This window comes from Oncorhynchus masou, chromosome 17, assembly GCF_036934945.1.
Source record: "Oncorhynchus masou masou isolate Uvic2021 chromosome 17, UVic_Omas_1.1, whole genome shotgun sequence".
Taxonomy (NCBI): Eukaryota; Metazoa; Chordata; class Actinopteri; order Salmoniformes; family Salmonidae; genus Oncorhynchus; species Oncorhynchus masou.
In genome coordinates, this window is record NC_088228.1 from 24,762,949 (window position 1) to 24,775,099 (window position 12,151).

At 42.1% G+C, this 12,151-nt stretch overlaps 1 protein-coding gene across 1 annotated transcript; it reads left to right on the plus strand.

Annotated features, from left to right (window-relative positions):
- On the plus strand, window positions 1–11,563 carry LOC135558753 (serine/threonine-protein kinase 17A-like). The gene is made up of 7 exons (XM_064992842.1): window positions 1–460; window positions 7,320–7,532; window positions 9,485–9,629; window positions 9,823–9,949; window positions 10,068–10,116; window positions 10,213–10,386; window positions 10,576–11,563. The coding sequence occupies exons 1-7, from the start codon at window positions 297–299 to the stop codon at window positions 10,883–10,885; spliced, it is 1,182 nt and encodes a 393-aa protein (XP_064848914.1). The 5' UTR covers window positions 1–296; the 3' UTR covers window positions 10,886–11,563.
- Window positions 11,564–12,151: the final 588 nt, after the last annotated feature.

Genomic DNA, 12,151 nt, shown 5'->3' on the forward strand with positions numbered 1-12,151 from the left:
ATACAATGATGCGGTGTCTATCTAAGTTGATGGGTGCGATATATCAGTCACTGAGCTAAATTGACTTTTGCGAGGAGCGTTATCAGAGCAGCCAGTCAAACAACTTCTCTATGCCTGACTGCATCACAACTGCGGATAACGTTCAAGAATCTCATTAGACACATAGTGGTTGACGAGAATAAAACATTCTAGTGCCCTTACTTGGAAGCTTTTCCGATACGCAAAAGAAAGGTACTTTTGTGGTATTCTCAACAACGCGTGTTTTCCTGAAAGAATATTCAACAAGTGAACCAAGAATGATTCCACCACCCAGTCCAGGGCTCACCGACACAAGATGCCGCGGTCAGACCGAGACGAACCGGGGAGCCACTGCGCTTCTTCTGGACAACATCAAAACCCCAATCAGGACCGAGTCATTTAAGGAACTATACAACGTTATACCTGGCAAAGAGCTAGGCAGGTGAGTTGAACATTAGCTAGTAGGTTAACCGGTTGGACCTTAAAAACATACAGTAGTCCAACAAAAAATAGCAATTATCTCCCTGGGTGTATAAATGCTCATGTTCCAACGTGGGATACATTGTAGATCACAGTGCTTGGTTGTCATTTTCAATCAATGTTCAATGTGGTAACCTCAGGCACCATCCATTGGATGTATGAATATGTTTTCATTTATTTATCAAGGATGTGCATTTTGTTTTTTAATATGCATTGGACATTGCACCAGATGGCAAGCCAAATTCTCATCTGTAATCCCTGGTTTCAAATGAAAACCGTCAGGATGGCAAATATATTTGCATTAAAGATACAGTAGATACCCAAATGACCAGTCCCTTTCCCCAGCTGTGAGTGCAAGATTGGCAAGTGAGTATAGCCTTTCACATACAAAACATTAAGAGAACTGAAGCAAGCTATAGTACGTAGTGGCACAGGAGATTTTGCCTATGCAAAAGTATGGACAAAAGCCTTTCAACTAACCTATTCCAAAACCATGGGCACTCATAGATGGGACGGCAGGGTAGCCTAGTGTTTAGAGCGTTGGACTAGTAACCGGAAGGTTGCGAGTTCAAACCCCCGAGCTGACAAAGTACAAATCTGTCGTTCTGCCCCTGAACTGGCAGTTAACCCACTGTTCCTAGGCTTTCATTGAAAATAAGAATTTGTTTGTAACTGACTTGCCTGGTAAAATTAAGGTAAAAAAAAAAAAAAAAATAGGTGTTATGTATTTATCATTTGTTCATTGTTTTATCTGGATCTGAGACAAGGTATAGTAGCACAATATTTGCCCATGTGTTGCACGTTTTGGGGAATGTTCAGAGGTGGAGACTTTCTGTGGGAATTAACGGGAATATATGGGAATTAATATTAATACCATTTTAAATATAGATGTTTTTTGCATTGGATATATTTACCATATCATATGGAGACAGAAACATAAACATTTTACCTTATAAGTATACATAATTGCAAATGATGATCCTTACAATAGAAAAAAAAACTAGTTACAAATTGAACTTTTAATTAAATTAGTTGACTCTTCACATGGGATGATTTCACTGAACAACAAAAGGGAATATTGAATGATCCATCGCATCTCCCAAAAATGTTTTCAACATACATCTGTAAAATGATAGTCTAGAAACTAAAGCTTTGGTTGTCTTCCTCTCAGGCTTCCATGTCTTGTCCCTGGACCTCCTCAATGTCCACCTCTTAAACATCAGAATCTGAGGACTCATCTTTGCTGTCACTTTCCAACTTTAGTTGAGGATGGCTTGTTGTCAGGCTCAAAAAGCCTCAAATTTGCCCGGACGGCCACCAATTTTTCAACCTTTCTATTGGTCAGCCTGTTGCGTGCTTTGGTGTGTGTGTTCCCAAACAAGGAGCAGTTGCGCTCTGAGGCGGCTGATGTTGGTGTGATTTGGAGGATGATGGAGGCAACATTGGAAAGAGCCTCAGATCCACAAAGTCCCTTCCACCAGGTGGCTGATGAGGTATGTTGACACAACTGACATATTGCATCTCCATCCCAAAGCCCTTGCTTGGAAGTGTACTTCGCCAGACTGCCAAGAACCTTGCCCTCATCCATGCCAAGGTGGCGAGACACGGTAGTGCCTTGTTGATCTCTGCACCAGACAAGATGCTCTTGCCAGCATACTTGGGGTCCAACATGTACGCTGTGGCGTGTATGGGCTTCAGGCAGAAGTCTTCACGCTTTTTGATTTCAGAACTGCAGTTTCCTCTGCATGGAGCAGCAGTGAGGTGGGCAGGGCAGTACGGATTTCTTCTCTTACATCTGTAAGCAGAGTCTGAACATCAGACAGGATGGCATTGTCACCCTCAATCTGTGCAATGGCTACTGCTATAGGTTTCAGGAGTTTCGGGCTGCTTACCACTCTCCCAAAATACATCACCCAGGAGGATCATCTTAATGGGGCTTTCCATATCGGCAGACTGTGATATGGCCATTTCTTGGAGAGACTCCTTCCCTTCCAGGAGACTGTCAAACATGATGACAACACCACCCCAATGGGTGTTGCTGGGCAGCTTCAATGTGGTGCTCTTATTCTTCTCACTTTGCTTGGTGAGGTAGATTGCTGCTATAACTTGATGACCCTTCACATACCTAACCATTTCCTTGGCTCTCTTGAAGAATGTATCCATTGTTTTCAGTGGCATGATGTCCTTGAGGAGCAGGTTCAATGCATGAGCAGCACAGACAATGAGTGTGTTGTGAGGGTAGGACTTCTCCACTTTAGACCAAGCAGCCATCATGTTTGCAGCATTGTCTGTCACCAGTGCAAATACCTAATGTGGTGCAAGGTCATTGATGACTGCCTTTTAGCACATTTGCAATGTAGAGACCAGTGTCTATTGTCCCTTGTGTCTGTGCTCTTGTAGAATACTGGTTTAGGGGTGGAGATGTAGTTAATTATTCCTTGCCCACGAACATTCGACCACCCATCAGAGATTATTGCAATACAGTCTGCTTTCTCAATGATTTGCTTGAGATTCACTTGAACTCTGCATCCAGCAAATGAGTAGATAAAGCATGTCTGGTTGGAGGGGTATATGCTGGGCGAAGAACATTCAGTAATCTCTTCCAATACACATTGCCTGTGGGCATCCGAGGTGAACCAGTTGCATACACAGCTCGAGCAAGACATTCATCAGCATTTCTCTGACTACGTTCCTCCATTGAGTCAAACTTCTGATTCCAGGAGGACCATGAGCTGTTGCTATTGGTAAGGTGTCTTTTCATCATAATTGTCACCTTGAATAGAAGTAGAGGGACTTATGTCAGAGGTTGTGCGCGCTGAGGGAACTTTATGCACTTGGCCAGATGACTCTGCATCTTTGTTGCATTCTTCACATATGATTTTGCACATGTTCACAGCTTTTCCTTCTACATTAGTTGCAGTGAAATGTCTCTCCATAGATCAAATAGTGCCCGTGGCATTTTCCTGTAACAATTAGATGAAAATAAATGAAAAAATACAATTCCATGTACAGATAAAATAGTTAACCTCTTGAAACTCTAGGGGCGCTATATCATTTTTGGATAAAAAGACGTGCCCGTTTTAAGCGCAATATTTTGTCACAAAAAGATGCTCGACTATGCATATAATTGATAGCTTTGGAAAGAAAACACTCTGACGTTTCCAGAACGGCAAAGATATTCTCTGTGCGTGCCCTAGAACGTGAGCTACAGGCAAAACCAAGATGAAACGGCATCCAGGAAATCAGCAGGATTTGAGGCTCCGTTTTCCATTGTCTCCTTATATGGCTGTGAATGCAAGAGGAATGAGCCTGCCCTTTCTGTCGTTTCCCCAAGGTGTCTGCAGCATTGTGACGTATTTGTAGGCATATCATTGGAAGATTGACCATAAGAGACCACATTTACCAGGTGTCCGCCCGGTGTTCTGCGCCGAAATTGGTGCGCAAACCTCAGCTGCAAGTATTTTTCCATGGAATTCAGAGAAGAAAGCAGGCTTCCACGAACGATATATCAATGAAGAGATATGTGAAAAATCACCTTGAGGATTGATTCCAAACAACGTTTGCCATGTTTTGGTCGATATTATGGAGTTAATTCGGAAAAAGTTTGACGTTGTTGGTGACTGAATTTTCGGTTCGTTTCGGTAGCCAAATGTGATGTACAAAACGGAGCGATTTCTCCTACACAAAGATTCTTTCAGGAAAAACTGAACATTTGCTATGTAACTGAGAGTCTCCTCATTGAAAACATCCGAAGCTCTTCAAAGGTAAATGATTTTATTTATTTGGTTATCTGGTTTTTGGGAAAATGTTGCGTGCTAAATGCTACTCAAAATGCTAAGCTAGCTTAGCATACTCTTACACAAATTAGTGAATTGCTATGGTTCAAAAGCATATTTTGAAAATCTGAGATGACAGTGGCAATTTGAATGCAGAGATACTGTGACGAGACTCTATTTGAAATCCAAAAATAAACATAACATGCCAACAATTTCAAAGATTTGACTGAGTTACAGTTCATTAGGCCCTAGTGTACAATGTTATTGATCCTCAGTTTTCTCCGATCACAGCCATTAGTCACCATTGGTCTCGTGGTGAAATATCTGAGTACTTTCCTCCTCTGGCAACTGAGTTAAGGATGCCTCTCTCTTTGGGTGTATTGATACACCATCCAAAGTGTAATTTTAATAACTTCACCCAATGTCAGCTTTTGTTTTTCTTTTTCCCTACCCATTTACAAATATGCGAGGCATTGGAAAACCTCCCTGTGTTTGAAATATACTGCTTGACTGAGGGACCTTACAATTATCTGTATGTGTGGGGTACCGAGATGAGGTGGTCATTCATAAATTGTTACACTTGCACACCAAGTGAGGTCATGAAACATATTATGTGACTTAAGCATATTTTTACTTAACTTATTTAGGCTTGCCATAACAAAGGGGTTGAATACTTATTGACTCAAGACATTCAGCTTTTTCATTTTTTATTAATTTGTAAAAATTTTAACTTAATTACAATTTGACATTATGGGGTATTTTGTGTGTGTAGGCCAGTGACCAACAATCAAATCAATTTTTAATTCCGGCTGTAACACGTGAAAAAGTTAATACTTTCTGAAGGGCTGTGTAAGTGGAGGCTCCTCAGGGGAGGACCCTCAGTGACTTTCAGAAATGTTTTAATAGTGAAAATGTTAGTTACATTTATACTAAATATATTCACTTCACCAAATAATAAATTAAAACACATATTTGCAATGGTCTACAGTAGCCTCAACAGCACTCTCTGGGATAACACCACGGTGTAGCCGGAGGAAAACTAGTTTCTGTCCTCCTCTGGGTACATTGACTTCAATACAAGGAGGAGGCTCGTGATTCTCACCCCCTTCCATAGACTTACACAATAATTATGACAGGTTGGAGGATGTCCTCCGGAAGTTATCAGAGCTCTTGCAGCATGAACTGACGTTGTCCACTCAATCAAATGATTAGAGAATGAAGCTATTACTGAAGCATAAGCTACAGCTAGCTAACAATGAAGTGCATAAAATGTGGTGAGTAGTTGACTCAGACAATAGTTGATCAGATTAATTTCTTCAAAAATGGAGATGAGAGCTCTGTGTGCCAAGGTAAGCTTTTATTAATTTATTGACACTGGGATTCCTAATGCGTTAGTTCTAGTAGCTATGTTGACTGATGTAGGCTGTTACCAGTTATGATATGAAAGTTTTGCTTTAGACCACTGATGTGTTGCACTGTAGTCCACAAGCGACGTGAAGAGGAGACTGCTCAAAGGCTGCTATGAAAGTGACCTGTGTTTGAATGTGATCGTGTGTATTCATTCCGCAGATTCTGTTAAAACATTTCTGATACGTAATGAAACTGAGAAACAAACATACCTGAATTTGACCAATAGAAACTCTTGTTTGCAATTGTTGGACTAATGATTACACCCCAGATCATCTAGATGCAGGCAAGACGATATTGAATGTGTCAATGTCTGTCAACTTGATTACTCAAATGTTCTCTCTACCTGTGCACCTACGTTGTAAACATTCATTCATAGGCTAGGTTGTAGCAACCTCATGATGTGTATAGGAAAAATGTGTATCACATAGTAGCCTAAACCTATCAATGTTACATTGAGCTGGGTGAATGTAATATGAATGACAGGCATCCAATATGCTGTCATAGAAATAAGGCCATGCTCGTATTAAATGGCACTGGGTTTGTGTGTCCAAACAGGAAAATCAAGTTTTTGACTGCAATGGAACTTTTGAGATTCACAAAGCTATGCCTCCCCTGACTTAGGCAATCCCCCTCGCCAAACACACACGCACAACCAGATTTAATGGAGACACCTGTTCCCTACTAAAGCCATGAATGGGTTTATCAGCAGCAGCAAGGGTTAACAACGTCAGCCTGGGTTAAAGGCTAAAGACACTCCGCTTTGAATAACTGGATTGAGGCATGCATGGCACTACTCTGAACCTGCTACCATATTGTTATAGTATTGGGCATGGTTGATGGCGACTTCCTTGACATGTTATATGTAACGAGGCAAGTCAGTTAAGAACAAATTCTTATTTACAATGACTGCCTACCCCAGCTAAACCCGGACACCGCTGGTCCAATTGTGCGCTGCGATATTGGACTTCCAATCATGGCCGGTTGTGATACAGCCTTGAATCGAACCAGGGTCTGTTGTGATGCTTCTAGCACTTAGAACAGTTCCCTAGACCGCTGCGTCACTCGGGAGCCCTAATGTGTAGGTCTATGTATGAAGTTTGCTGAATCTCACTGCATGTGAGGGTAGAGGTAGTCAATGGAACATCAAGCCCAGAGCCAAAACATGACTGCTAGCCAGCCAATAATACTGTATGAGGTCATTGATTAACACAGCATGGCTCTCTGTTTGGACACTGGGTCATTTAAAAGTGGGTCATTTTAAAATCAATGGTTGGGTGAGCTTGAAGGTCGTCTTTGTTTACTAATGAATATGAAAATGCAGGGAGAAGGCATATTCAGTGACCATGACGACAACAATTGATGGCCGTTTCACCCTGCACCCTGTCTACCTGCATTCAGGTGTAAGGATTCTAGTAAAGGGAGGACAAAGCAGTGTGATGTAAATTACTATCTTGATTATCCACCAAGATGCGTAATCGTATCACTGTAGTTGGCTTTCTCAAACTGATTCATTACTATTTAGTCACACTGTAGTCCTATTTTTTTTTTTTATCCTTATATCGTAGGGTGAAGTTTGCTCATCATTAAGGACGGTACTTCAATATTTTTAACGTTAAGTTCCCCATCTGTCTCCAGGGGAAAATTTGCCATAGTAAAAATGTGCATGGAGAAGAGCACAGGGACAGAGTATGCAGCCAAGTTCCTGAAGAAGCGAAGGAAGGGTCGGGACTGCAGAGTGGAGGTGCTCCATGAGATCGCTGTACTGGAGCTCACCAACACTAGCCACAGAATTATCAACCTGCACCAAGTCTACGAGACCCTGACAGAGATGGTCCTGGTGCTCGAGTAGTAAGTATTACTACAAACAGCTGTTGTTTGTGTGTACACCTACATGAACACCTATTCACTGTTAATGTTGTCTGTGTGTGTGCACCTGCCAGCATGACATCTTCAAGCTCACTAGCGACGTCAAGCTCTAGTTCCGATCTCCAGCTTTGCTCTGCTAAGAAGAGCAGCTTGCAGAAAGTCATCACTCGCGTTCCTAACGATGAATACCACAATCCCCACTGCAGGGAATCTGCGAGTGAGTTGGAAAGACCACCGGTCTCCCTCTGCCTGAGTAGGAGGGTAATCCAGCTAACACTAAACCCCGCTGTAGCGTCTGTCATGCTTCGCTGACTAGAGAAGAGCAGGCTAGAGGGATGTCCAGAACCCTGCTGCTTCTTACTACCATTGGGACCAGCTGCTCATCTAACTTTGCACTAGAGTAACTAGTTTTTTCTATAAGACTTATGACAACATTGTGTTGAAGGCATTCCAGACATTGAATAGTTTGAAGGGTTATTGTTTTGTAACATTTATTTATTTTTATTCTCCATATTAACAGGGAACTTTGCCTTAAACTTCCCTATCAAATTGAAAGTGCACGTTCAATGGTGCCGTATCTGTTCACTGGCCCATGGTGGCACTCCAATGACTAATTCATGACCAGTCCAATCAATAAATGCACAAATCTAAGAGGCGATATTTGAAATACTATGAGAATTGAATGCCATCAGAGACATGGAATTGTGGTTAAATAGGATAAATATCAGGATGAGTGTACTGTGAGTTGTTGTTTTGGGGCTGCTGTATATTTTCTGTGCTTCAGATGATTGTCAACTGAGTAGGTCAATGGCAGTACTCACTCTGAGATATTTATAGTTCTGACCAGATTACATTTTGTTTGTGTTGTATTCATGTTTTAATCTTCTCCTTTTGAAGTTGCCCAGTGAGTGACAGCTTGGCTCTCTGCCCTATTGAGTGGTCTGTCCGCATGAGAAAAACAAAACTGAAATGCTCTGAGAAAGGGTAATTGTGAGTTGTGATCTCATACTATTTGGCTTGGTCAGAGACTTCTACATTACAATAAATAATGGGGCATTCTCCACTTTAGTAGGAAATGGAGCGGAACTGCTGTTTTTGTTTGGCATTGATCATTATCTATGATCTGAATGGGGCTAGAGGTGTCATTTGCAAATGACACTTGGTTGTTTTTGTAGATATTCTGGGTGCATAGCAGTCAGATAAATGAGGAAGTGAGCAGGTTGGGATAGGGGGATAGCGGAGCTCTGGCACCAAGGGGCTGCAGAGGGAGGGAGCGGAGTGGGATCTCTTTTAGTTCTGTCAGATGACACATGAGGAGCTGAAGGGTGGCTGCTGTGTTCATCACCTTGGCTGCCTGGACCAGAGGAAAAATGCACGCCTCTCTGCGAACACGCATCAACCGCAATACACAGTCACGCTTGTGTGCATGCACTGACCTCTATACACCCACATGCTCGTGTGTGCACACACACACACACACCTACCTCACTGCTCATACTCCACCCTCAATTTTAATTCCGTTGAGGCTCTTTTTCTGTCCTTGAAACTAGTAAACAAATGAGAAATTGAACTGGGATACCAGAGTGAGAATCAGGTCACTGGCTGAGCTGTTTGTCTCACTGGAGTTGGAGACCAAATACTGGTCATCCTCTCACATTGTCTATTAACAGGGGCAAAGAGGACAGCGAAGGACACTTGTCTAAATTTGAAATGTGTTCCTCATTAATTTCAGAAACACTTTTGAGTTATTTTACTTAGACCTTATTGTTGAATGAACTCTATTCTTCAGTTTGAATTATGGATCACCAAATAGGTGTTGATTATGTAGAGAGACTGTTAGTATCCTGTTCGTCTTTTCCACTACAGTGTCCTCAGGGACATTTACCATCATTCCAATAAACCACTCTCACTCGGCTGTGTGTCTGTGCCCATAGTGCGGCGGGAGGGGAGATCTTTAACCAGTGTGTTGCCGAGAGAGACGAGGCCTTCACCCAGGAGGAGGTCAAATGGTTAATGAGACAGATCCTGGAGGGTGTGGCCTTCCTACACAGGCACAACATTGTCCACCTGGACCTCAAGGTGCGTAGTATGAGGCTGTATTTGTGACATCTGACTGAATTATTTTTTTTGTTCTCCATTTTAGAATTATGTTTGAAAAGAAAGGTCAGATTAAACGGTTCTCCATAACATCATGACAGAATGAACAGAGGAAACACTGAACGATTCAATGATCCTCATCCACTGTCCCATTGAATGGTCTTGTCCCTCTCAGCCTCAGAATATCCTGCTGACCAGTGCCTGTCCTCTGGGGGATATAAAGATAGTGGACTTTGGCCTTTCCAGAAGGCTGTGTCAGAACCAGGAGCTCAGGGAGATCATGGGCACACCAGAGTATGTCGGTGAGTGATAAACCCTTTTGATTGTATTTTTATTGAACTTACTTACATTGACTCAAAAACAACTTGGATGATCACGTCTTACTTTAGCAAAAATATTCACTGTTTCTCTTGTTTGCAGCTCCAGAGATTCTAAATTATGAACCAATCAGCACAGCAACTGACATGTGGTAAGATGAGTAAAATCTCAACCTATATGTTTGACTTAGGTTCCATTTCTTTCAATGGCAACAGATAATTTGGTATGCTATGTCTTGCGAACCAAGGAGCATAGGGGTGTTGGCCTACATGATGTTGACGGGGACTTCACCATTTCTTGGAGAAGACAAGCAGGAGACTTTCCTCAACATCTCCCAGATCAACATTGACTACACAGAGAATGAACTCCAGGACCTCTCAGCCATCCACTTCATCCAGTCACTCCTCATCAAAGAGCCCAAGTGAGATTATCCCAAACCAATATTGTTATTATTCGTTTTAACGATTTTGGTAGTTCCTAGGTAGATGTTCCACCTCAATTGAAGACCTTGATAAAAGCATAACAGTGAATTTCATACTCTTGATTTTATTGAAAATGTAACAGAAAACAACGTAGGATACTGAGCCATCCCTCTCTATCCTGTCTAAAGGTCTCGTGCCACTGCTGAGGAGTGCCTGAGGCATCATTGGCTCAAGGAGCAAGTCCAGAAGAAGACGGAAGAGAATATCACCAGTGAGATCTGCCAACGGGAACACGCCAAGCCTGCCCCCCCTTCCTCATTATCCTCAGAGGAGGAAGGTCCTGTGGTAGAGGAGCTGATGGTAGTAGCAGCCTACACCATAGGTCCGTGCCGGCCAACGGTGCCCAACCCAGAGACTCTGTTTCCGGATGCGAAGGCTGTCTCTAAGAGGTTCACGTTCGAGGAGCCACGCTGCTCCCTACAGAAGACTATCTTCTGATAGAAGGGTAGGCCTATAAGCACTCCAACTGTAGATGGGATCTTTACTGATTGATTGTAAATTGTTTACCACACACCAGTCTCCACTCACAAGCCAAACTATGTCTGTCTGCATCACATTTTTATTAATTTTAAAACAATTTTAATGAACTACTGACGTTTTGTTTGCCATTCTTTCACATTCGGTCAATGACGTTCATGTTCTGCTTGTTTACTATTCTTTTCCTAACATTCATGCAGTACGTTCAGCTTTCATGAGTACAATTGTTCATAACTTCAATTAATCTATATCACTGATTATTTCCATGTCTTACATATTTCATTTTCACTGTGAATAAATAGTAATGTCTTAATTAATCAATCATAGTACAATAGAACACTATGGGAGACATTTTCTGGTCGCACAGATTGTGTATATTACAACTGGAACCAATGACTAAATTATTTTTTTCCAAGTGCCGGCTATAAGGATATGATGGCTTTGTACTAAGCAATTACATTGTTATTTTGCTCTTTACAGTACCTTCATTCTCCTAAGGCATGTACATATTGCTCAGGACAGCACTGTTTATAATGAATGTGCATGACATGTAATGCATAAATGGCACTTATTTCCTTGTACAATGTATGTAAATGTCTTAAGGATGTACAAAGCATCAATAAACATTGGTCAAAGCAATGATATTTCTGTGGCGATTTTAAACCAGGAAGCATCTTGTGTATGCCGTTGTCAAAACAAGGTCCAATGGTGTTCTGAAAGAATGCATGTCAAAGTGCTATGGCTACAAGTCTGCGACTGACAGGAGGCGGACGAGTGCAGCAGTTATACCTTCATCGCACTAGTTCTGGTGAGCAGATCAGGAAGACCAGTTTGGCTGTGTAAGTCCTGTCTTATCTGACAGTGGTGTGGTCTAAGCTCACCCTCTACAGCACTGCCTGTTAAATTCCGCCTAGCGCTGCCAGGGAGAAGACAAAGGTACTGTATGCATTAGGTCAAATGACCTTCATGTACTTAGAATGTAAGTCCACACTGACCTTCAATGTATCAATCAATTTCCTGTCATTCTATAGAATAATATTGCCACTAGAATTTTGATAGCAAACAGTTATGCTGCTAGTTGGCTCCCATGTAGGAGGAATGACCCCCCAGAGAGCAGTAAAGTTCCACATAGTTGTGCCGGTTAGACACGTGGATGTTGTGGACCTTCGGGGGGTGGTGCTCCCAGAATGTCCATGGCTGTCTGGTTGGCTTCCAGCTGCTCCAGGG

Bases quoted from the DNA above. Each gene is read 5' to 3' on its own strand.
- LOC135558753 (XM_064992842.1), top strand. From the start codon at position 297: ATGATTCCACCACCCAGTCCAGGGCTCACCGACACAAGATGCCGCGGT. The intron at 461-7,319 runs GTGAGTTGAACA...ATCTGTCTCCAG, and splicing joins CCTGGCAAAGAGCTAGGCAG to GGGAAAATTTGCCATAGTAA. The intron at 9,950-10,067 runs GTGAGTGATAAA...TCTTGTTTGCAG, and splicing joins GGGCACACCAGAGTATGTCG to CTCCAGAGATTCTAAATTAT.